General features: G+C 46.7%; 2 protein-coding genes across 5 annotated transcripts; both read right to left on the bottom strand.

Annotated features, from left to right (window-relative positions):
* Positions 1-18,905: 18,905 nt before the first annotated feature.
* Positions 18,906-20,435, bottom strand: LOC123153819 (desmethyl-deoxy-podophyllotoxin synthase-like). Its single transcript, XM_044572748.1, has one exon. The coding sequence runs from the start codon at positions 20,433-20,435 to the stop codon at positions 18,906-18,908; it is 1,530 nt and encodes a 509-aa protein (XP_044428683.1).
* Positions 20,436-20,693: 258 nt separating this feature from the next.
* On the bottom strand, positions 20,694-23,814 carry LOC123149579 (uncharacterized). 4 transcript variants are annotated; one of them, XM_044569265.1, is made up of 5 exons: positions 23,508-23,814; positions 21,703-21,901; positions 21,428-21,621; positions 21,054-21,227; positions 20,694-20,952 (listed from the first exon to the last, which is right to left on the bottom strand). In XM_044569265.1, exons 1-5 carry the CDS (start codon positions 23,706-23,708, stop codon positions 20,866-20,868), a joined length of 855 nt encoding a protein of 284 aa, XP_044425200.1. In that variant the 5' UTR covers positions 23,709-23,814; the 3' UTR covers positions 20,694-20,865. The 4 variants fall into 4 exon arrangements, with proteins under 4 accessions (XP_044425200.1, XP_044425201.1, XP_044425198.1 ...); XM_044569266.1 differs by having other exon boundaries at positions 21,784-21,901; positions 23,508-23,813; XM_044569263.1 differs by having other exon boundaries at positions 20,694-21,227.
* Between the last annotated feature and the right edge of the window lie 2,731 nt (positions 23,815-26,545).

The following is a 26,545-nucleotide window of genomic DNA, read 5'->3' as shown; positions in this document are numbered from 1 at the left end:
TAGATTGATCTTGGTGATGCGTAGAAAATTTTAAATTCTGCTACGTTATCCTACAGTGGCATCATGAGCTAGGTCTATGCGTAGTTTCTATGCATGAGTAGAACACAGAGCAGTTGTGGGCGTCGATATTGTCAATTTACTTGCCGTTACTAGTCTTATCTTGATTCGGCGGCATCGTGGGATGAAGCGGTCCGGACCGACCTTACACGTACGCTTACGTGAGACTGGTTCCACCGACTGACATGCACTAGTTGCATAAGGTGGCTAGTGGGTGTCTGTCTCTCCCACTTTAGTCGGATCGGTTTCGATGAAAAGGGTCCTTATGAAGGGTAAATAGAAATTGGCATATCACATTGTGGTTTTGGCGTAGGTAAGAAACGTTCTTGCTAAGAAACCTATAGCAGCCACATAAAAACTTGCAACAACAATTAGAGGACGTCTAACTCGTTTTTGCAGCATGTGCCGTGTGATGTGATATAGCCAAAAGGATGTGATGAATGATATATGTGATGTATGAGATTGATCATGTTCTTGTAATAGGAATCACGACTTGCATGTCGATGAGTATGACAACCGGCAGGAGCCATAGGAGTTGTCTTAATTTATTTATGACCTGCGTGTCAACATATAACATCATGTAATTACTTTACTTTATTGCTAAACCGTTAGCCATAGTAGTAGAAGTAATAGATGACGAGACAACTTCATGAAGACACGACGATGGAGATCATGGTGTCATGCCGGTGACGACGATGATCATGGCGCCCCGAAGATGGAGATCAAAAGGAGCAAAATGATATTGGCCATATCATGTCACTATTTGATTGCATGTGATGTTTATCATGTTTTACATCTTATTTGCTTAGAACGACGGTAGCTTAAATAAGATGATCCCTCGCAATAATTTCAAGAAAGTGTTCCCCCTAACTGTGCACCGTTGCGAAGGTTCGTTGTTTCGAAGCACCACGTGATGATCGGGTGTGATAGATTCTAACGTTCGAATACAACGGGTGTAAGCCAGTTTTACACACGCAATACACTTAGGTTGACTTGACGAGCCTAGCATGTACAGACATGGCCTCGGAACACGGAAGACCGAAAGGTCGAGCATGAGTCGTATAGAAGATACGATCAACATGAAGATGTTCACCGATGTTGACTAGTCCGTCTCACGTGATGATTGGACACGGCCTAGTCGACTCGGATCATGTTTCACTTAGATGACTAGAGGGATGTCTATCTGAGTGGGAGTTCATTGAATAATTTGATTAGATGAACTTAATTATCATGAAGTTAGTCTAAAATCTTTGCAATATGTATTGTAGATCAAATGGCCCACGCTAATGTTGCCCTCAACTTCAACGCGTTCCTAGAGAAAACCAAGCTGAAAGATGATGGCAGCAACTATACGGACTGGGTCCGGAACCTAAGGATCATCCTCATAGCTGCCAAGAAAGATTATATCCTAGAAGCACCGCTAGGTGATGCACCCATCCTAAAGAACCAAGACGTTATGAACGCTTGGCAGTCACGTGCTGATGATTGCTCCCTCGTTCAGTGCGGCATGCTTTACAGCTTAGAACCGGGGCTCCAAAAGCGTTTTGAGAAACACGGAGCATATGAGATGTTCGAAGAGCTGAAAATGGTTTTCCAAGCTCATGCCCGGGTCGAGAGATATGAAGTCTCCGACAAGTTCTTCAGTTGTAAGATGGAGGAAAATAGTTCTATCAGTGAGCACATACTCAAAATGTCTGGGTTGCACAACCGCTTGACTCAGCTGGGAGTTAATTTCCCGGATGACGCGGTCATTGACAGAATCCTTCAGTCGCTTCCACCGAGCTACAAGAGCTTTATGATGAACTTTAGTATGCAGGGGATGGAAAATACCATTCCTGAGGTATATTCAATGCTGAAATCAGCGGAGGTGGAGATCAAAAAGGAACATCAAGTGTTGATGGTGAATAAAACCACTAAGTTTAAGAAAGGCAAGGGTAAGAAGAACTTCAAGAAGGACGGCAAGGGGGTTGCCGCGCCCGGTAAGCAAGCTGCCGGGAAGAAGCCAAAGAATGGACCCAAGCCCGAGACTGAGTGTTTTTATTGCAAGGGAAGTGGTCACTGGAAGCGGAACTGCCCCAAATACTTAGCGGACAAGAAGGCCGGCAACACTAAAGGTATATGTGATATACATGTAATTTATGTGTACCTTACCAGTACTCGTAGTAGCTCCTGGGTATTTGATACCGGCGCGGTTGCTCACATTTGTAACTCAAAGCAGGAGTTGCGGAATAAGCGGAGACTGGCGAAGGACGAGGTGACGATGCGCGTCGGGAATAGTTCCAAGGTCGATGTGATCACCATCGGCACGCTACCTCTACATTTACCTACGGGATTAGTTTAAACCTCAATAATTGTTATTTAGTGCCAGCTTTGAGCATGAACATTGTATCAGGATCTCGTTTAATTCGAGATGGCTACTCATTTAAATCCGAGAATAATGGTTGTTCTATTTATATGAGAGATATGTTTTATGGTCATGCCCCGCTGGTGAATGGTTTATTCTTAATGAATCTCGAGCGTAATGTTACACATATTCATAGTGTGAATACCAAAAGATGTAAGGTTGATAATGATAGTCCCACATACTTGTGGCACTGCCGCCTTGGTCACATAGGTGTCAAATGCTTGAAGAAGCTCCATGCAGATGGACTTTTGGGGTCTCTTGATTATGAATCATTTGACACGTGCGAACCATGCCTCATGGGTAAAATGACCAAGACTCCATTCTCAGGAACAATGGAGCGAGCAACCAACTTATTGGAAATCATACATACTGATGTGTGCGGTCCAATGAGTGTTGAGGCTCGCGGTGGCTATCGTTATGTTCTCACCCTCACTGATGACTTGAGTAGATATGGGTATGTCTACTTAATGAAACACAAGTCTGAGACCTTTGAAAAGTTCAAGGAATTTCAGAGTGAGGTTGAGAATCAACATGACAGTAAAATCAAGTTCTTGCGATCAGATCGTGGGGGAGAATACTTGAGTCACGAATTTGGCATGCACTTAAGGAAATGTGGAATAGTTTCACAACTCACGCCGCCTGGAACACTTCAGCGTAATGGTGTGTCCGAACGTCGTAATCGCACTCTATTGGATATGGTGCGATCTATGATGTCTCTTACCGATCTACCGCTGTCATTTTGGGGCTATGCTTTAGAGACTGCCACATTCACTTTAAATAGGGCTCCGTCAAAATCCGTTGAGACGACACCGTATGAATTATGGTTTGGGAAGAAACCTAAGCTGTCGTTTCTAAAAGTTTGGGGATGCGATGCTTTTGTCAATAAACTTCAACCTGAAAAGCTCGAACCCAAGTCGGAAAAATGCGTCTTCATAGGATACCCTAAAGAAACTATTGGGTATACCTTCTACCTCAGATCCGAAGGCAAGATCTTTGTTGCCAAGAATGGATCCTTTCTAGAGAAAGAGTTTCTCTCGAAAGAAGTAAGTGGGAGGAAAGTAGAACTTGATGAAGTATTACCTCTTGAACCGGAAAGTGGCGCAACTTAGGAAAATGTTCCTGAGGTGCCTGCACCAACTAGAGAGGAAGTTAATGATGATGATCATGAAACTTCAGATCAAGTTGCTACTGAACTTCGTAGGTCCACAAGGACACGTTCCGCACTAGAGTGGTACGGCAATCCTGTCTTGGAAATCATGTTGTTAGACAACGGTGAACCTTCGAACTATGAGGAAGCGATGGCGGGCCCAGATTCCGACAAATGGCTAGAAGCCATGAAATCCGAGATAGAATCCATGTATGAAAATGAAGTATGGACTTTGACTGACTTGCTCGATGATCAGCAAGCCATAGAAAATAAATGGATCTTTATGAAGAATATAGACGCGGATGGTAATGTGACCATCTATAAAGCTCGGCTTGTCGCTAAGGGTTATCGACAAGTTCAAGGGGTTGACTACGATGAGACTTTCTCACCCGTAGTGAAGCTGAAGTGCGTCCGAATCATGTTAGCAATTGTCGCATTCTATGATTATGAGATATGGCAAATGAACGTCAAAACGGCATTCCTTAACGGCTTTCTTAAGGAAGAATTGTATATGATGCAGCCGGAAGGTTTTGTCGATCCTAAGAATGCTAACAAGGTGTGCAAGCTCCAACGCTCAATATATGGGCTGGTGCAAGCATCTCGGAGTTGGAACATTCGATTTGATGAGATGATCAAAGCGTTTGGGTTTACACAGACTTATGGAGAAGCCTGTGTTTACAAGAAAGTGAGTGGGAGCTCCGTAGCATTTCTCATATTATATATGGATGACATAGTGTTGATGGGAAATGATATAGAATTCTTGGAAAGCATAAAGTCCTACTTGAACAAGTGTTTTTCAATGAAGGACCTTGGAGAAGCTGCTTATATATTAGGCAATAAATTCTATAGACATAGATCGAGACACCTCATTGGTCTTTCACAAAGTACGTACCTTGACAAGATATTAAAGAAGTTCAATATGGATCAGTCCAAGAAGGGGTTCTTGCCTGTATTGCAAGGTATGCAATTGAGCACGGCTCAATGCCCGACCACGGCAGAAGATAGAGAAAAGATGAGTGTCATCCCCTATGCCTCGGCCATAGGGTCTATTATGTATGTCATGCTGTGTACTAGACCTGATGTAAACCTTGCCGTAAGTTTGGTAGGAAGGTACCAAAGTAATCCCGGCATGGAACACTGGACAGCGGTCAAGAATATCCTGAAGTACCTGAAGAGGACTAAGGATATGTTTCTCGTTTATGGAGGTGACGAAGAGCTCGTTGTAAAGGGTTACGTCGATGCTAGCTTCGACACAGATCTGGATGACTCTAAGTCACAAACCGGATACGTGTATATTTTGAATGGTGGGGCAGTAAGCTGGTGCAGTTGCAAGCAAAGCATTGTGGCGGGATCTACATGTGAAGCGGAGTACATGGCAGCCTCGGAGGCAGCACAAGAAGCAATCTGGGTGAAGGAGTTCATTACCGACCTAGGAGTCATTCCCAATGCATCTGGCCCGATGACCCTCTTCTGTGACAACACTGGAGCTATTGCCCTTACCAAGGAGCCCAGGTTTCACAAGAAGACCAGGCATATCAAGCATCGCTTCAACTCCATTCGTGAAAGTGTTCAAAATGGAGACATAGATATTTGTAAAGTACATACGGAACTGAATGTGGCAGATCCGTTGACTAAACCTCTCCCTAGAGCAAAACATGATCAACACCAGAACTCTATGGGTGTTCGATTCATCACAATGTAACTAGATTATTGACTCTAGTGCAAGTGGGATACTGTTGGAAATATGCCCTAGAGGCAATAATAAAATGGTTATTATTATATTTCCTTGTTCATGATAATTGTCTATTGTTCATGCTATAATTGTGTTATCCGGAAATCGTAATACATGTGTGAATACATAGACCACAACACATCCCTAGTGAGCCTTGATACGTCTCCATCGTATCTATAATTTTTGATTGTTCCATGCCAATATTATTCAACTTTCATATACTTTTTGGCAACTTTTTATATTATTTTTGGGACTAACATATTGATCCAGTGCCCAGTGTCAGTTCCTGTTTGTTGCATGTTTTACGTTTCGCAGAATATCCATACCAAACGGAATCCAAACGGGATAAAAACGGACGGAGCTTATTTTTGGAATATTTGGAAAATTCCGGAAGAAAAATCCACGCGAGACGGTGCCCGAGGTGGTCACGAGGTAGGGGGGCGCGCCTGACCCCCCTGGGCGCGCCCCCTACCCTCGTGAACCACCCGTAAGGCGGTTGACGCTCTTCTTTTGCCGCAAGAAAGCTAATTTTAGGGAAAAATCACGGCGAAGGTTTCAGGCCAATCGGAGTTACGGATCTCCATATATACACGAAACGGTGAAACAGAGCCAGAAGAGAACGCAGAAACAGAGAGAGACAGAGAGATAGATCCAATCTCGGAGGGGCTCTCGCCCCTCCCACGCCATGGGAGCCAAGGACCAGAGGGGAAACCCTTCTCCCATCTAGGGAGGAGGTCAAGGAAGAAGAAGAAGAAGGAGGGGGGCTCTCTCCCCCTCGCTTCCGGTGGCACCGGAGTGCCACCGGGGGCCATCATCATCACCGCGATCTTCACCAACAACTTCACCGCCATCATCACCAACTCTTCCCCCCTCTATGCAGCGGTGTAACCTCTCTCTTACCCGCTGTAATCTCTACTTAAACATGGTGCTCAACGCTATATATTATTTCCCTATGATGTATGGCTATCCTATGATGTTTGAGTAGATCCGTTTTGTCCTAATGGCTATTTGATGATTGTGATTGGTTTGAGTTGTATGTTTTATTATTGGTGTTGTCCTATGGTGCTCTCCGTGTCGCGCAAGCGTGAGGGATTTCCGCTGTAGGGTTTGCAATATGCTTATGATTTGCTTATGGTGGGTGGCGTGAGTGACAGAAGCACAGACCCGAGTAAGTAGGTTGTTTGCATATGGGATAAAGGGGACTTGATACTTTAATGCTATGGTTGGGTTTTACCTAAATGAATCTTTAGTAGTTGCGGATGCTTGCTAGAGTTCCAATCATAAGTGCATATGATCCAAGTAGAGAAAGTATGTTAGCTTATGCCTCTCCCTCAAATAAAATTGCAATAATGATTACCGGTCTAGTTATCGATTGCCTAGGGACAAATAACCTTCTTGTTGACAAAAGCTCTTTACTAAAACTAATTTAGTTGTGTCTTCATCTAAACAGCCCCTACTTTATATTTACTTGCTCTTTATTATCTTGCATACCTATCCAACAACACCTACAAAGTACTTCTAGTTTCATACTTGTTTCCAGTAAAGCGAACGTCAAGTGTGCGTAGAGTTGTATCGGTGGTCGATAGAACTTGAGGGAATATTTGTTCTACCTTTAGCTCCTCGTTGGGTTCGACACTCTTACTTATTGAAAGAGGCTACAATTGATCCCCTATACTTGTGGGTTATCAAGCCTCTAGTTGACTAGCTCGTTGATCAAAAGATAGTCATGGTTGCCTGACTATGGACATTAGATGTCATTGATAACGGGATCACATCATTAGGAGAATGATGTGATGGACAAGACCCAATCATAAGCATAGCTCAAAGATCGTGTAGTTCGTTTGCTAGAGCTTTTCCGAATGTCAAGTATCATTTCCTTAGACCATGAGATTGTGCAACTCCCGGATACCATAGGAGTGCTTTGGGTGTGCCAAACGTCACAACGTTACTGGGTGACTATAAAGGTGCACTACGGGTATCTCCGAAAGTGTCTGTTGGGTTGGCACGAATCGAGACTGGGATTTGTCACTCCGTATGACGGAGAGGTATCTCTGGGCCCAATCGGTAATGCATCATCATAATGAGCTCAATGTGACCAAGTGGTAGATCACGAGATCATGCATTACGGTACGAGTAAAGTGACTTGCCGGTAACGAGATTGAACGAGGTATTGGGATACCGACGATCGAGTCTTGGGCAAGTAACGTACCGATTGACAAATGGAATTGTATACGGGATTGATTGAATCCTCGACATCGTGGTTCATCCGATGAGATCATTGTGGAACATGTGGGAGCCAACATGGGTATCCAGATCCCGCTGTTGGTTATTGACCGGAGAGTCGTCTCGGTCATGTCTACGTGTCTCCCGAACCCGTAGGGTCTACACACTTAAGGTTCGGTGACGCTAGGGTTGTAGAGATATTAGTATGCGGTAACCCAAAAGTTGTTCGGAGTCCCGGATGAGATCCCGGACGTCACGAGGAGTTCCGGAATGGTCCGGATGTGAAGAATTATATATAGGAAGTCCAGTTTCAGCCATCGGGAAAGTTTCGGGGGTCACCGGTATTGTACCGGGACCACCGAAAGGGTCCCGGGGGTCCACCGGGTGGGGCCACCTATCCCGGAGGGCCCCATGGGCTGAATTGGGGAAGGGAACCAGCCCCTGGTGGGCTGGTGCGCCCCCCTTGGTCCTCCCCCTACGCCTAGGGTTGGAAACCCTAGGGGTGGGGGCCCCCCACTTGGCTTGGGGGGCAAGCCACCCCCCTTGCCCCCCCCCCTTGAGATCCAATATCTAGGGCCGGAGCCGCCCCTAGGGGCCCTATATATAGTGGAGGGAGGGAGGGCAGCCGTACCCTAGCGCCTGGCGCCTCCCTCTCCCTCCCGTGACACCTCTCCCTCTCGCTGAGCTTGGTGAAGCCCTGCCGAGATCGCCGTTGCTTCCACCACCACGCCGTCGTGCTGCTGGATCTCCATCAACCTCTCCTTCCCCTTGCTGGATTAAGAAGGAGGAGACATCTTCCCAACCGTACGTGTGTTGAACGCGGAGGTGCTGTCCGTTCGGCGCTCGGTCATCGGTGATTTGGATCACGACGAGTACGACTCCATCAACCCTGTTCTCTTGAACGCTTCCGCTCACGATCTACAAGGGTATGTAGGTGCACTCCCCTTTCCCTCGTTGCTAGATAACTCCATAGATAGATCTTGGTGATGCATAGAAAATTTTAAGTCCTGCTACGTTCCCCATCAGTAACATACCGATGACAAAGGGAACAACGTATGTTGTTGTGCGGTTTGACCGATAAAGATCTTCGTAGAATATGTAGGAGCCAATATGAGCATCCAAGTTCCGCTATTGGTTATTGACCGGAGATGTGTCTCGGTCATGTCTACATAGTTCTAGAACCCGTAGGGTCCGCACGCTTAATGTTCGATGACGATTTGTATTATGAGTTATGTGATTTGATGTACCGAAGGTTGTTCGGAGTCCCGGATGAGGTCACGGACATGACGAGGAGTCTCGAAATGGTCGAGACGTAAAGATCTATATATTTGAAGGCTATATTTGGACATTGGAAAGGTTCCGAGGTCCTGGGGTATTTTTTGGAGTACCGGAGAGTTACGGGAATTCGCTAGGGGAAGTAGTGGGCCTTAATGGGCCATACGGGAAAGGAGAGAAGGGCCTCAAGGGGTGCCCCCCCCACATGGCAAGTCTGAATTGGACTAGGGAGCGAGCGGCGCCCCCCTCTCTTTCCTTCTCCCTCTCCTACTCCTTCCCTCTCTCCCCTCTTGGAAAAGGAAGGGGACTCCAACTAGGATTGGGAATCCTAGTTGTACTCCCCCTATAGGGGCGCCCCTCCTAGGCTGGCCTCCTCTTCCCCCCTCCTTTATATACGTGGGCAGGGAGGCACCCCAAAGACACACCGAAATTTCTCTTAGCCGTGTGCAGTGGCCCCCTCCACAGAAACACACCTCGGTCATATCGTCGCAGTGCTTAGGCAAAGCCCTGCGCCGGTAACTTCATCATTACCATCACCACGCCGACGTGTTGACGAAACTCTCCCTCGGCCTCAGCTGGATCAAGAGTTCGAGGGACGTCACCGAGCTGAACATGTGCAGATCGCGGAGGTGTCGTACGTTCGGTAATTGATCGGTTGGATCGCGAAGACGTCCGACTACATCAACTGCGTTGCTTAACGCTTCCGCTTTCGGTCTAAGAGGGTACGTAGACACACTCTCCCCTCTCGTTGTTATGCATCTCCTAGATAGATCTTGCGTGATCGTAGGAATTTTTTTGAAATACTGCGTTCCCCAACACGGGGGTTCTTCGCCGGAGGGGGACGTCGGCCGGAGTGGGGTGCCGTCCACCGGAGTGTTGCTGCTGCTGCACACCGAGCGAGGTAGCGGTCGTGCCTGAGAAAGGAAGGAGGGATCGCCCCCGAGGAAGGAGAGGAGTATCGGCGGGAGATGGAGGCCTGCGCGCCGTCCATGTCACCGGAGACGGCCTCGTCGAGGAGCTGGGGACCGGCGACAGCAGCGGGTAGGTGGAGCTGGAGCAACCCTAGCCTGCAGGAGCGAGAGGGACAGGGGATCAAGTGCGAGAGGGAGGGGATCGAGGGAGGGTCAGTTCGAACACGGGCCTGGGCAGTGGCAACTTTGGTGTAAATAAGAGGAAACAACAAGGACACTTTGCTATACCCCTTCATTTTAAGTCAGAAGCTTCGGGAAGCCACGCTCCCCCAGCTTTTTTTCCATTGTGAAGGAGGCGGAAATAAGCTAAGCTCACTTCCCCAAAACGAGTTCTTTTGAGCTTTTGGCTTATTTTGACAATAAGCTGCTAGAAGTTGCAAAAGAACTGACCCTAAACCGGTTGTGCCAGATAAGAAAGGCCCTCTTCATGACGCCGTTATGGTGAAGCAGGCCTCCCAACATCTGTTTGAGTATCTTGTGCTTCGGGATGAATCGAGGAAAGCATAACCAGCCACAAAGGTTTGACATGTGTATTTCCAGAACAACATCCCAGAAGTAACATTTGATTTAGCTGTATTATGTATCAATTGGTGTCTTATGGTTGTGATTTACTGTCCATGTCTGAACTTGGACTAGCATAAATACGATTTTTAAAAAATATATTACCTTTTTTTATAACAAATTACAAAAATATATGACCTAATTTGTAAATTACAAATATATGACCCGGTCGGCTTCGTGTAGGCCGACTCTTCGGCCTCGCTTAGGACGAAGTGGCTTTTCAGTCGCGTATAGGGTCGAAGACTACATGTGCTGGGCTGAAGAGACACTCTTCAGTGTTATGTGGGCTGAAGAGATCCTTGGTTTTCTGGCTACCGAAGAGTTTGTGATGGCAAGCACCGAGACATTGCACGCACGTTTTCTTCTTCTTATTCTTAATCGTAGTTTTGGAAAAGGACGCCCGCCTATGGACGATCTTCTCCATAACTAGTATGTAGGTAGAACATGCCAAAATTTGATAGTCCGATCACATATTTTGTTGTAGGAGCCAGACAATGTGTGGTGCATTGTTCACGTAACGTAGCATGTCTTTGCATGAATTTGAGATGTAATAATTGAGGTATTCGGTTGTGAGAAATAAAATTCAAGATGTGCTTTGTCAGTGTCCGCGGGCGCGTCCAATGCGCCCGCAGATATTTAGGGGTCCAAATTAGCAATTTCTGGCTCTAAGCTGGCTAGTTTCGAGCAGACAAAAATGGCCATGCATTTACTTTTGTGCGCCGTCAACATATTGGATGGATATAAGCTTGATGACCAGGATCGCCAGGACCTCCGTCTTGGTCGCACAGCACTCGTGTGGCTGACCCCACCCTCCGAAGTCTTCGGTCGCCAGAAAACCGAAGATCACTCTTCGGTCTTGACGCGTTCAAAGATAATCTCTTCGGCCCACCCAACGCCGAGGAGTGTGTGCTCGGCACAGGTCTTCTAGTCTTCGGCTTATATACGCGCTTGAAAATAGTTCTTCGGTCTACAGTAGCCCGAAGATCGCCTCTTGGGGCTAAACAAGGCCGGCAGGTTATATATTTGTAATTTACAAATTAGGTCATATATTTTCATAATTTGTTATTAAAAAGATATTATTTAAAAAAATCATAAATACTGCCTCCTTCGTCTCATAGTAAAACACGTTTGTTGACACTAGCATCTCATACTCCCTCAGTTCTATATTAGTTGTCTCTGAATTGGATGTATCTAGACTTATTTCAATGCTAGATACATCCGTTTGAGCGACAACTAATATGAAACGGAGGGAGTACTTGACTAGCAAAATAGTAGCCGGTCCCAAATTTTCAGTCAAGTACCTCGGTAAATTGTTGGAATTTTGCTAGTAGGCCTTTGGCCCAAAGCCCAACTAAAATTCTGAAATTCTCTTGGCCCATTCATGCACACATGTGAGTGGAGTGAGTGAGGCTAAAGTTTAGTCCCACCCCGGAAGTTGAGAGAGAGTTACACCTCTTTATAAGGTGAGTTCTTCTACCACTTGTATGAGCATGAGAAGAGAAGACCTACACGCACGCTCCTCCTCCTCGCCACGCCACGCCTCGTCACGACACGCCGCGGGTTGCGGGATTGAGCCAAGCCGAGGACAGAGCTATGCACGTTGTCTATATTTTTGCTGCTCGGGAAAATTAATAATTAACGGACGCGTTAATTACTGAACCGTTTCCGATTCTTTTGAATCGTGACGAGTCGGACGTGGGGTTTATTTTCACGATCTATCCGGCCCGCAATACATAGTCAGGCAGAGTCTACCCTAGCCGCCGCCGCTTCATATGGTTTCTCACCACCGTTCCAGATCATTGCGCCGCCAAGCAAGTCTTCTCTATCCCTCCTTTCGGCGTGCACCGGGAGAAGGGACAGCAGGCCTCCGGAACCCCGCCTCTCGTGATCCTGTACGGGAGAGGGGCGATCAGATTTTTCGGGAGCGCACTCGCGCGACTGCTGGCAGCGACGACTTCGCGAACGACGACTTCTTCCCCGACCTCGGCAACCTCGTCCTCGACGACATGGGTGACAACGTCAACGCCGGCGGTGTTGCTCCCGCTGCACCGTATGTGATTCTATCCTTCCTGTTCGAGATCGTGGTAGAATTCATGTTTCTAGTATGTGCCCTAGATGTGATCTGTTCATCTGCTATGCTAGTTCACATGATTAGTTTAATCTCTGTTGCTGTAGTCATGATTTATCTTCTGTTTATTCGGATTAAATCTCGTAGTAATTTGCTCATATTTCAAACAATCCAAAAACCTGACTATAGGCAATTTACTCCGAGTGGTTTTGCTACGCATCTGAAGCCGCCTGCCTTTAAGGGGGCGCAATATAAGAGGTGGCGCACGAGAGCAGTCTACTGGTTTCAGACCATGGGCTGCTATGACGCCACCAAGGGCAAGCCTGAGGGCGATCTTAATCCAGCACAGCTGGAAGGTTTTGAGAAAATCGATACCCTCTTTAAAGGCGCTCTTCTGTTCTTGATGACTCAATTGTGGATTCATATATGTCGTTTGACAACGGCAAAGACATGTGGGCTGCGCTCGAGGCCAAGTTTGGTGCCTCAGACGCCGGCAGCGAGTTGTACGTCATGGAGCAATTCTATGACTACAAGATGACTGATGCGCGCGCTGTTGTACAGCAGGCTCATGAGATATAGTCGCTCGCAAAAGAACTTGAGTACTTCAAGTGTGTGTTGCCGGACAAATTTGTTGCCGGGGGCATCATTGCCAAGCTTCCACCTTCGTGGAACAATTTTGCTACTTCCCTGAAACACAAGAGATAGGAGTTTTCCGTTGCGGATCTCATTGGTACTCTTGATGTTGAAGAGAAGGCGAGAGCAAAGGACACACGTGCTCGAGTTGCTGAGGGAGGTTCTAGTGCCCACATGGTACAGAAGAAGAACTTCCAGCCCAACAAGTTCAAAACAACAAGAACAAAACTCAGGGCAAAGGCAAGTTTGATACAAAGAATAAGCCATCACATTCTACCAACTTCAAGAAGAATTCTCATAAGAAGGAGAAGGGACTTTGCCATGTCTGCGGTGATCCTAATCACTGGGCTCCGAAGTGTCCTAACCGCTTTGAGGAGTGCGAACATGAGAAGAGCGGCAAGTCCGCTAATATCGTCATCGGTGATACTGATATGAAGGAATCAGGGTACGGTATTTTTCCTACCATCCTTTCAGTATTTCAATCCCCTGATTGGTTAATTGACACCGGTGCCAATGTACATGTTTGTGCTGACGCCTCCATGTTTTCTTCTTACCAGGCCACTGGGACTTCTCCCGTGTTGATGGGGAACGGGTCACATGCCATCGTTCGAGGTGTTGGTACGGTCGATCTAAAGTTTACTTCGGGGAAGACCGTGCGTCTGAAGAACGTTCATCATGTGCCGTCCATCAATAAAAATCTCGTTAGCGGTTCCCGTTTATGTCGAGATGGTTTTAAGTTGGTTTTCGAATCCAATAAAGTTGTAATTTCTAAGTGTGGACAATTTGTTGGAAAAGGCTATGAGTGCGGAGGTTTGTTCCGCCTATCTTTGTCAAATATTTGCACTAAAGTTATTAATAATGTTTGCCACAATAATGAGTCTGATATTTGGCATTCACGACTTTGTCATATTAACTTTGGATGCATGACGTGGCTAGCCAATATGAATTTAATTCCGAAAATCTCTCCTGTCAAGGGCTCTAAGTGCCAAGTATGTGTGCAAGCTAAGCAACCTCGCAAGTCCCATAAGACTGCAGAGGCAAGAGACTTGGCACCACTAGAGCTTATACATTCTGATCTTTGTGAGATGAATGGCGTGTTGACAAAAGATGGAAAGAGATACTTCATGACGTTGATTGATGACTCCACTAGATATTGTTATGTGTATCTTCTGAAATCAAAAGATGAGGCTTTGACTTTCTTCAAAAACTATAAAGCTAAGGCAGAGAACCAACTTGATCGAAAAATTAAACGGCTTAGGTCCGATCGTGGTGGAGAGTATTTTTCTAATGAATTTGATCTGTTTTGTGCGGAATATTGTATAATCCATGAGAGGACGCCTCCCTACTCACCCCAGTCAAATGGGGTAGCCGAAAGAAAGAACCAAACTCTAACTGATATGGTTAACACCATGTTAGACACTTCGGGTCTATTCAAGGAATGGTCGGGGGAGGCGCTAATGACTGCGTGTCATGTCCTAAACCGGGTTCCCACAAAGCATAAGACCATGACTCCATTTGAGGAATGGGAAAGGAAAAGGTTGAAACTCTCTTACCTACGTACTTGGGGTTGTTTGGCAAAAGTCAATATACCAATTCCCAAGAAGCGCAAGCTTGGACCAAAAACCGTGGATTGTGTTCTTCTGGGCTATGCTTTTCATAGCATCGGCTATAGATTTTTGATAATAAAATATGAGGTGTCCGACATGCATGTTGGTACGATTATGGAGTCAAATGATGCAACTTTCTTTGAGGACATATTTCCTATGAAGGATATGTCGAGTTCATCAAATCAGGAGATACCTACTCCATCTAGTGAGGAATTCACTGTAATTCCTGAACCCACCATTGCGATGGAACACGTTGAGAATCTTGTTGAGGGTGACAATGGAACTCCTGTGAGGAGTAAGAGACAGAGGACTGCAAAGTCCTTTGGTGATGATTTTATTGTGTACCTCGTGGATGACACACCCAGGACTATTTCAGAAGCCTATGCATCTCCTGATGCTGACTACTGGAAGGAAGTTGTACGTAGCGAGATGGATTCCATCTTAGCTAACGATACCTGGGAGATCACTGACCGTCCTTATGGGTGCAAACCTGTAGGATGTAAGTGGGTGTTCAAGAAGAAGCTTAGACCTGATGGTACGATTGAAAAGTACAAGGCATGGCTTGTGGCCAAGGGTTATACACAGAAAGAAGGTGAAGACTTCTTTGATACTTACTCACCCGTGGCTAGACTGACCACAATTCGGGTGCTACTATCACTGGCTGCCTCACATGGTCTTCTCGTTCGTTAAGACAGCTTTCCTCAATGAAGAGTTGAAGAAGGAAATTTACATGGATCAGCCAGATGGTTTTGTAGTACCTGGTCAGGAAGGAAAGGTGTGCAAGTTATTAAAGTCTTTATATGGCCTTAAACAAGCTCCTAAGGAGTGGCATGAGAAGTTCGAAAGAACATTAATTGCTGTCGGCTTTGTAGTAAACGATGGTGACAAGTGCGTGTAATATCGCTATGGTAGGGGCGAAGGAGTTATTCTTTGTCTGTATGTCGACGACATATTGATATTTGGAACCAAACTTGATTTAATCAAGGAGGTTAAGGATTTCTTATCTTGCTGTTTTGAGATGAAGGATCTAGGATTAGTTGATGTTATCTTAAACATCAAGCTGTTGAGAGATGAGAATGGTGGGATCACACTGCTTCAGTCTCACTATATGGAAAAGGTCTTGAGTCGTTTTGGGTATAGCGACTGCACACCTTCTCCAACTCCATATGATGCTAGTGTGTTGCTTCGAAAGAATCGACAAATTGCTAGAGATCAACTGAGGTATTCTTAGATTATTGGTTCGCTTATGTATTTGGCGAGTGCCACGAGGCCTGACATCTCTTTTGCTGTGAGCAAGCTGAGTTGGTTTTTGTCAAAACTGGGAGATGATCATTGGCATGCGCTTGAGAGAGTTATGCGCTATTTGAAAGGCACCTCGAGCTATGGGATTCACTACACCGGGTATCCAAGGGTACTGGAGGGTTATAGTGACTCAAACTGGATTTCTGATGCTAATGAGATAAAGGCCACAAGTGGTTATGTTTTTACACTTGGTGGTGGCGCTGTTTCCTGGAAGTCTTGCAAGCAGACCATCTTAACGAGGTCAACTATGGAAGCAGAACTCATAGCATTGGACACTGCCATTGTTGAAGCAGAGTGGCTTCGTGAACTCTTGATGGACTTACCTATGGTTGAAAAACCAATACCCCATATCCTCATGAACTGTGATAATTAAACTGTGATCGTCAAGATAAACAGTTCGAAGGACAATATGAAGTCCTCAAGACATGTGAAGAGGAGACTAAAATCTGTCAGAAAATTGAGGAACTCCGGAGTTATTACGTTGGATTATATTCAGACGTCGAAAAACTTGGCAGATCCCTTCACAAAGGGTCTATCACGTAATGTGATAGATAATGCATCGATGGAGATGGGTTTGAGACCCACCGCATGAGTTGTCCATAGTGGTAATCCACTCTATGTGATCGGAGATCCCGTGAAGTAGAAGTGGGAGACAAGCTGTTGGTCAGCTGGGAGGAGAGTATCCCTATATTAACTATCCCACTCCGTGAAGATGCAATACTCTCCTGATCTGCATGGCAGGTTGATACTTATCTTAATGTGCTCCAAGTGGCTTATTCGGGTAAACAGAGATGTTGTCCTGCAGAACATCTTCTGAGGAACACACCTATATGAATTTGACTGTTAACGTCGCAGTCTGTGAGAATTGAGTGTTCTCTAATAAATTCATGAAAAGGCCCTGGAGTGTGACGTATACGCTCCATCCGCAGGGAAGCCTTACGGCAGCCAAGTATCGGTCAAGAATTTGTGTGAAACTAGTCTCGCAGAAAACTTGTAGTTCAAGGTATAGTCCATTATTCAAGTTGTGATCTAGTGTAACATAAATCTCTAAGTGGAAGTTTAACTTCACAGTCTTTACTAAGCACCGGTATATAAACAATATTTTGGAACTAAATGATGAGATGTGCCAATGAGACTTTGTGGGGGATTGTTGGAATTTTGCTAGTAGGCCTTTGGCCCAAAGCCCAACTAAAATTCTGAAATTCTCTTGGCCCATTCATGCACACATGTGAGTGGAGTGAGTGAGGCTAAAGTTTAGTCCCACGCCGGAAGTTGAGAGAGAGTTGCACCTTTTTATAAGGTGAGTTCTTCTACCACTTGTATGAGCATGAGAAGAAAAGACCTACACGCGCGCTCCTCCTCCTCGCCACGCCACGCCATGTCACGCCTCGTCACGACACGCCGCGGGTTGCGGGATTGAGCCGAGCCGAGGACAGAGCTATGCACATTGTCTATATTTTTGCTGCTCGGGAAAATTAATAATTAACGGACGTGTTAATTACTGAACCGTTTCCGATTCTTTTGGATCGTGACAACTCGGACGTGGGGTTTATTCCCACGACCTACCCGGCCCGCATTATATAGTCAGGCAGACGTCTACCCTAGCCGCCGCCGCTTCGTATGGTTTCTCATCACCGTTCCAGATCATTGCGCCGCCAAGCAAGTCTTCTCCATCCCTCCTTCCGGCGTGCACCGCGAGAAGGGACAGCAGGCCTCCGGAACCCCGCCTCTCGTGATCCTGTACGGGAGAGGGGCGATCAGGTTTTTGGGGAGCGCACTCGCGCGACTGCTGGCAGCGACGACTTCGCGAACGACGACTTCTTTCCTGACCTCGGCAACCTCGTCCTCGACGACATGGGTGACAATGTCAACGCCGGCGGTGTTGCTCCCGCTGCACCGTATGTGATTCTATCCTTCCTGTTCGAGATCGTGGTAAAATTCATGTTTCTAATATGTGCCCTAGATGTGATCTGTTCATCTGCTATGCTAGTTCACATGATTAGTTTAATCTCTGTTGATGTAGTTATGATTTATCTTCTGTTTATTCGGATTAAATCTCGTAGTAATTTGCTCATATTTCCAACATAAATGTCTACATGATGTATACTGGGATGACGAAAAGGTCACTAATAAGAGCACAAATGTATATACTTCAGGTGCTGGCGCACTGACTCGATGGGTGTGGACGCGAGTATACCACGTTCGACTGCAGTTCGTGGCCAGGATGTACGCCTGCCCTTTTGACAAAGAAAAAATAACTGACCCAAATAAAAAATCCAGTCACTTTACCACTAGCCAGTCCCGTAAATTAAGCTATCCCTACATTTTAGGGTTGAAATACTCACTTCTCTGAGCAGGGCATTTTGAGGGCCGAACTGGCCAACTCCATAAAGGCCTTTATTTTGAAAAATAAAGATTCAAAATTTTCAGTTTTAAAAAATTCTGAAAATAAATACACAAGTATGCAAGGATGTGAAGTGTACTATGTGCCAAAAATTTGCCTTGAATTGCGAGCTGCACAAAAAAATTAAAATCATGGACTTTGAAGATGAATAGTTATATGCTAAAAGGCCCCAGATTTTTTTGTGTGTATATCTCATTTTAATGTATTCCGGTCTGAAAATTTGCGCATATGTACAATATTCATCTAGGTATATGTGTATTTTTTTGCAGAATTTTTTGAAGCTGGAAAGTTTGAATTTTGAAGTTTTCCAAATAAGGTTTTCATGGAGCTCGGTCTTCATTTGGCATTTTCGCACTTCTCTCATTAACATGTACTATTTCAAGAATTTCCACAGGACGCAAAAGTGAAATAATTTACCACATGCATTCATATGAATTTTGAGACAAATTTGCAGAGACGCAAACTAGACGATCGACCGTACACCCACACGTACGTTGATCGATCTCCAAATACGAACTCATTTACAGAGGTGGTATGATGACGGTAGCATGAAGCCACAGGTCGCTCTTCCTCTTCGCCGTGATCCCCAACGCCTCCGCCATGTCCAGCTCCGTCGTGCCGCCGGGGAGCTCCCAGTCGAAATGGAAGAGGAGGCTAGCGAGCGCGAGCTCAATGACGGCGAGCCCGAACGTGATCCCGGGGCACATCCTCCGCCCCGCGCCGAACGGCACGAGCTCGAAGTCTGTCCCCCTGAAGTCCAGCGCCGCCACGGCCCCCTCCTCGAACCTCTCCGGCCGGAACTCCTCGGCGTCCGAGCCAAAGGTCACCGCGTCCCGGCCGATGGCCCACACGTTGACCAGCACCATGGCGCCCTGGGGCACGTCGTACCCGAGGACGCGGCTGGCCTCCCGGCACTCCCGTGGGAGCAGCAGCGGCAGCGTTGCGTGCAGCCGGAGCGTCTCCTTGATCACCAGCCGCAGATACGGCAGCTCTTGCAGCGACTCCTCCCGAACGCGGCTTTGCCCGGCGAGCGCGCCGCGCACCTCCGCCTGAGCCCTCCGGAGCGCCGCCGGTTCCCGCATCAGCTCCGCCATGGCCCACAGCAGCGTCGACGCCGAGGTCTCGCTACCGGCCCCGAAGAGATCCCTCATCATAGCACGGACGGTCTCGATGGAGAGAGGCACACCGTCGCCGCCGCCGTCCAGAAGCACGTCAAGGATATCCTCTTCTTCCTCGCGGCCGACGCCCGCCGCCTTCCTCGCGCGTTTCTCCTTGATGACGGTGTCCATCAGCCGGGACATCTCTCCGAACACCGCCTCCACGCGGCGCGCCGTCCTGCTGAGTGCACGCGCGAGGCGCGACGACGGAAACAGGTCGGCGAGGCTGAACCCAGCGGCCACCCTGACAGCCTCGTCCAGGCACGCCAGGAAGGCTTCGCGGTCGGTGATCCGGTCGCCGACCATGACGCGCACCACGGCGTCGACGACGTACGTGGTGACGAGGGAGCTGACGTTCACAACGTCCCCAAACGCCGCCGCGGCGGTCACGGACGCGACGAGGGCGGCCGCCTCGGCCTCGCGCGTCCACCGAAACGACCGGACCCGCGGCGCGCCTAGCAGCTCCGTGGCGCAGAGCTTGCGGACGCGGCGCCAGTGATCTCCGAGCGGCGCGAGGGCGACGCCGAGGCCATCCTTGGTGAGCGTGGCAAAGGTGTTGGTCCTCGGCCGCGAGGCAAAGGCGGCGTCGTGGGTCTTCATCACCTCCCTCGCCGCGGCCGCCGACGAGGCCACGACGACGGGGAGCTCGCCCATGCGGAGCAGCATGAGCGGGCCGTGCCGGAGGGCGAGGTCGCGCATGGCGCGGTGAGGGAGCGCGCCCACGACGTGGTGCATGCTGCCGATCACCGGCAGCTGCCACGGCCCCGGAGGCGGGTTCAGCGTCAAGCCACCATACTTCTTGCGACGCCGCCTGAGGTCGAAGACGAGGAGAAGAGTGAGAAGCAGGATGGCACCGGCCAAAAGCAGGCCATGGTTCTCGTGGTTCCCCGCCATGGCTATGGCTTGGAACCAATCGGTCTGGGTTTATGTAGGAGCTAGCAGATGTAGCTGTTGCTCTCAAGATGGTGAGGTTATTGATGCCGTTTGAGAAGCTAGCAGATGCTTGCTAGCTCCGTTCCAAAACTTGAGTTTGTCACTTGTTTGTTAGTTTGAGTATGCCGTTTGAGTATGCATCATCAGATCAATCATTATTCATAGTCTTATTTGTTAGTTTGAGCTTGTCACTTGTTGCATCTCTTTGAGCCAACCAGATACGAGTTCACAAATGCTCCTCAATGCTACCGATACGAATTCGAAACGATCGCACCACACATATATATTGTGTCAACATAACTACACAAAGATGTTTTCTTGTATTCATGATTTCTTCAACAATCACAGCTTCAGGGTCTCGCATCCGAATCCAGCAGGATGCAGTAGACGCCTAGAAGATGTCGGGGTTGCGGTGCCCAGATATGCCACTCCGATGATCCGACTGCGCGAGATGCAACGACAGCACATAGTTCCTATCCTGCAACCAAATGCAACGCAAAGAGCTGATGAGCAAAGCAAAGCCTGTAGTGGAGATGATATGCAGAATAAAGCGATACGTTTTCGGCGAGTTTTGCATACCTCTAGCGCCTTGATCTGCTGCTGGTACTTGTCGACGATCTCCTTGAACTGGGACCGCTCCTGCACCATGTCCTGGTAGTCCTTGAGCCGGTTGTGCTGGATAAGAAAGGCCCTCTTCAGGACGCCGTTCTGGTGTAGCAGGCCTCCCAGCATCTGCTTCAGTATCTTGTGCTCCTGGATGGATCGAGGACAGATGAGCACATTGGTATTTCCAGAGTAACATCCCAGAAGTAACATGGGATTTAGCAGTATCATGTATCAATTGGTGTCTTATGGTTGTGATTTACTGTCAGTGTCTGAACTTGGACTAGCAAAATACTTTGTCATAATTATCAACAGGGCGTGTATCAATCAACGGTAGATGCATCAGTTACCTCACGCATTTTCTGCTTTTCATCAGGAGTATTGCAGTCTGCGGCAGATTTGTCGAACAATTCAAGTATCCTGAAGGCTCGATTCTTGGCGTCGATCAAATCTGAAGCAGCTGACATCTCCTTGACAATTAGCTCCGCCCATTCAGTGCCGTTTCTCAGATTATTCATCTTCATCACCGGGACATCAGATGCCACTGCGATTAACAATCATCGACATATGAACAACTTGAGTTAGACAGTATGGACATCGTAAGATTAGTATTCGTCTATATCACCTGACATAATCATCAGGCAACATGAGGAAGAAACGGCCAGGTTCAATTTTGAACAATATTCATAATGTCGTGCAACCATACCGCCAGATGAGGCCGCATGAGCATTGGTCGGTGCTGAACCCGACGCCAAATAATCCTTGAAGCCTCTGATTGCAGCATCCAAGACATTTCCCGACGCTTCGAAATAGCCTCGAAGAAGCTAAAAAAAATCCCCAGAATAACCCATTAGATGCCTACTGAGCAATACTGTATGAACCAGGGTTCTCAAGTCTCCACCATGGTGACATGAACCAATGTTATGTCAGGATTCAAGAAAACCTCGGCCTAGATGTTTTCCACCAGACAACTTTGATACACATGCTACTGTTTCTTAGTTCAATCCTTTTTTTTTTGCTGAATACTTATTTCAGTCATCATCTCTGAAGATCCAAAGTAGCGGGCAATCTGTCGAGGCAAAAGTGTGTAGTGGTCAAATGATCCCACAAAACAGAGGAATAATCCTCATGGGTGATTCATGACCTCCTTCCGCGAGAGAAATGGCCGTGGATGATTCTTCCGAATTACATCGTCTACAGCTTGATGATTGGTCTTCGCGAGCCCTCGCTGACGACATCGAGGCAGGTCGTGGTGTCCCGGCTCAAGCTTGAGCGCTGCCTAATCTCAGGGGGGTCGAAATTAAAAAGCCCAACCAGCGAACCCACTTCCTCTCCTTCGTCATTTCTGCCTTCGACAAGGTCCTTAGAAGCCCTTGCTGGCGACGCCACAGCAAGCTGCGATGTCCCCTTGAGCTCAGTGTTGTGTTGCTCTCTTCATAGAAAATCCACCGATCCAAACAAATTTTCAGTTGCCCGAGGAATAGCATATCCATTTACCTTGATGAACTCTACTACTGCCCTGTTTTTATTTACTCTCCATATTAGCTTTGTCTTAAGTCAGACATTGTAAACTTTGATCAAGTTTATATAAAAGTTTGCTAGTATTTATAATACCAAACCAATACAACTGGAATCATCATCGAATATATTTTCAAATCATATGTACCTTTTAATGTAAATGTTCAAATAGTTTTATATAAACTTAATTGGTTAAACTTTATAAAGTTTGACTTTTGTAAAAGATATTTATGCAGAGTAAATAAAAACAGAGGAAGTATGATTGATCTACTTCCTCAAAAGGGGGTATGGATAAACAAGGCAGGGGCCTGCCTTCCCTTTCCAGACTTTTAAAATAATGGTTTTTTCTAATTCTCATGTACCTCAAAACGTGAATCGCGTCGGTCAATTTTCGTGTCAGCTCCAAGGTCGAAGACGGTGGCGCTAGGGCGAGAGAAGCAGATTGGGGTGAGAGGGTATGCGGGCTCGCCGGAAAAGTCAACTGCTCGGGAGGCTAAGAGGGATGGCCGTGGGTGATGACGCGGAGGGCGGAACAGCGGGGCGATCGCCGGAGCTCCGCCGGCCGGCCGTGGTGGCAGCAAGCTGCCCGGCCTGCAGTGGATCGAGCGACAGGACGATTGGAGATTGAAGACAACAGTTGCAACGTGATCCTGTCCGTTGGATGGTGATCTGACTGTCAAATTATTTTACCGACGCTGATTTTACTTTTACCTGATGACGGCTCTCTCAGAATAAATTTGGATCAGGATGTTGTTTTTTCCTCAGAGAAAAGTTTGCATCAGGATTCAACCTTTTTCAGTTGATTCGCGAGGGGATTTTGTGATCAATTTAGTCGGTGTTGTACATGATCTACTAAGAATCAGCAGAAGTAAAAGCAGAAGAAACATAGGGCGCAGCGGCCAAGGTACGTACCTGCGGGTCGGCGCCGGGGAAGATGAGCTGGAGCGCGTCGACGGGGTCGAAGTCCATGCTGACCCCGAGCTCCGCCACGTCGGCGGCGGCGGACGGCGAGCATCGCCCCCTCTTCGCGTTCAGCGGCGGGAGCGCCGCGAAGGGGTCCTCCATGAAGGCCTCCGCCCCGCGCTTCCGGCAGCCGGACACTTTCGCCGTCATGCTTGCGGCGAGGTGTGGAAGAGAGATGCAGGGAGGGGTGGCGAACTGTGTGATGTGGTGGATCGATGCGTGCCGGGCGGGGTCGTGTTTATCTCTATCTCTTCTCTATCTCTTCTCTACTACTAATAAACAAGCAAACAAGAACTTCCCTAAGTACACCCGGCAATTTATCTCACAAAACGCACGAAACAATCAGCACCACACAATTATACCCGCACATCTAAATCTAACAGCCATCATTCATTTGCTGCCTGTACGGTGTGGACTTAGGAAATACCCTTGACTGACCGTGCTCCACCTCCAGCACCCCCCATCCACCCCCTACAATCATGCTGTTCTCCTGGTAAATAAGGAAACAAAATAATTCGTGATCGCACCATCGCACCACGTTGTTCTCCTGGTAAAATAAGGAAACAAAATTAATTCGTCATCGCATCGTCGCACCATCGCCAACGTCATCGCCATTGTTGCCGAGCATCCTTCCCCTAGGTCGCCAGGGCAGCGACGCCACGGAACGCCCAGCAAGGTCGCCAGGGCAGCGACGCCACGGAACGCCCAGGACCCTGCCCTCGCAGCGTGGCATCCCGTCGGGAGATCCCCACTGGTACAGCCCGCCCTGCCCGTTGCAGCCAGCCGGATATACGCAAGTGTAAAATTCTTCTCTCCACTTTAGTCTAAACTTCTTCCGTGGCCTGCTTCTTCCTTTGACCCGTTGCAGCAATACTCGGAATTGTAATTTTCAGAATATATATAGTTCTAAAATATACACATGTGCACATCACAATACTACACATCTATAGCGATTTCCAGCCTAACTGATACATGCATCCTATGTCCTAGACCTGGTGTGAACTAAAATAGCCATTCATAATTTAGATTACATCTAGCTGTGGGGATAAAAAATATAACTTCATTGTCCCAAGTAGATACGTCAGGATAAAGAATAAAAGTTAATTTCCGCACCAATAACTCACAAATTATGTACCTGCCAAAGCAACATTCTATGTTTGCGGCTCAACAGCAGGGCCAATATCATCTTCTGCCTTCTGTCACCGTGGAACTGAACAGGAGGGCCAACCACTGAGAGTGATCCTGCAAGGGGACCTGTCATTACAATTTCCTATTAATAACGTAAATACATCTTTGATGAAGCACATTATCAACTTCCCAATTTTTTATGATAACATGTAAGCACATTATCAATTTCCTACACACTGACTTAGCATTTTTCAGCTTTGTTTTCTGTTGCCTCGAGGCGGTTAGTAAGTGCATGTGTAGCACCTTTCGTCTAGACGCTGCATATGATAGTGTAGCGCCTTTCGCCTAGGCGCTGCACCATTAGGGGTGGGGCCAGGCCTGGCTCCGGGGTGCCACGCTGTCCAGATGTGTAGCGCCAGTGTGCTAGGCGCTGCATAGTATAGTGTAGCGCCTAACTGTCGGGCGCCATAAAAAAAGTCAGTTGGATGAAAAAAATTTCAAGACAGTTCGGTTTGTGAATTGATTTCGTCCTTAGGTCAAAACAGTGATTTCTGCGTAAACCTGGTTCCACGAGCTTACTCACGTGAACAGAAAATGCAGTAGAAAAAATACCAGGGAAATTTTAAATTTCTGAAATTTTGGGGGTTCAAACCTGGTCGACCGTTCTACTCACCTGAGAAGTTTCATAAATTATTGACACCCGTTGTATTTTTAGTGAAGAGTCGAGACCTTACAATCTATTTCATCATTTTTGCTCTGACCATGACAGATGTCATTTCTTTATGATATTCACACGCGAGTACACTGAGTCCACTATGTATGTTAAACAAAAGATTTTTGCTTTGTTTTTCTAAAAAAAAAAGTTGATTTTCGTTCTAATGGGTGTGCATGTAACCATGTTCCAAGAATTCTTGACCAGATCTCAAATCTGAACTTTGTTTTTAGATTTGAGCACTTCAAGTTTCATGCATTAAAATATATTTTCTTTTGGCATAAATCATAATTCCAATCTTTTGTGACACCTGGCATAATTTCTACCTATATTATACCGAAAGGAAGAAGCGTTTCTGCCCGTCCATCATGCATTTTGGAGAAAATCCCCTACCCTTTCTCCAAATCAACCCGCGTTCTTGTTTTAAGTGAGTCTAGAAAAATATTCACTTTTTATAGAAAACCCCATGATCTTTCGGTTAATTAATCCATGGTCCTGTTTTAAGTGATTCTAAAAAATGTTTTTTTTGCAGAAACCCCTCTAATATTTTGGTTAATAACTATACCTAAAGGAAGAAGCGTTTCTGCCCGTCCATCGTGCATTTTGGAGAAAATCCCCTACTGTTTCTCCAAATCAACCCGCGTTCTTGTTTTAAGTGAGTCTAGAAAAAATATTTGCTTTTTATAGAAAACCCCCTTATCTTTCGGTTAATTAACCAGTGGTCATGTTTTAAGTGATTCTAGAAAATGTTTTGGTTTTTTGCAGAAACCCCTGTAATATTTTGGTTAATAAACTCGCGGACCATTTAGAAAATAACGTTATTTTTTGGCAAAATCAAATGTTTTTTAATATCTATATATTTTAAATCCTAACTCCAATTTTGACATGTTATATATGAAAATTGGTTAGAAAAATGTGATCTAGATGTGATGTTGTCTTATTAGTTAAACATTTTTATAATGCTATTTAGGGTGCAACCTTAAACAATAGTGCACGATACGTTTTTCTTTCGTACCGGTGTAGATCCGGATTGAAAATCAACACCTCAACAAAAGCACATTGGAGACAAAAGAATCATTTATAACCATGTATGCACACCTCGGTGAAACATCGCAGGCGGAAAAGAAAGCAAATCTCTCATCTTATG

Source organism: Triticum aestivum, chromosome 7A (assembly GCF_018294505.1).
Source record: "Triticum aestivum cultivar Chinese Spring chromosome 7A, IWGSC CS RefSeq v2.1, whole genome shotgun sequence".
In the NCBI taxonomy this organism is placed as follows: Eukaryota; Viridiplantae; Streptophyta; class Magnoliopsida; order Poales; family Poaceae; genus Triticum; species Triticum aestivum.
Note: the sequence above shows the minus strand (reverse complement) of the source record. Positions and strands in the feature narration are given on the sequence as shown.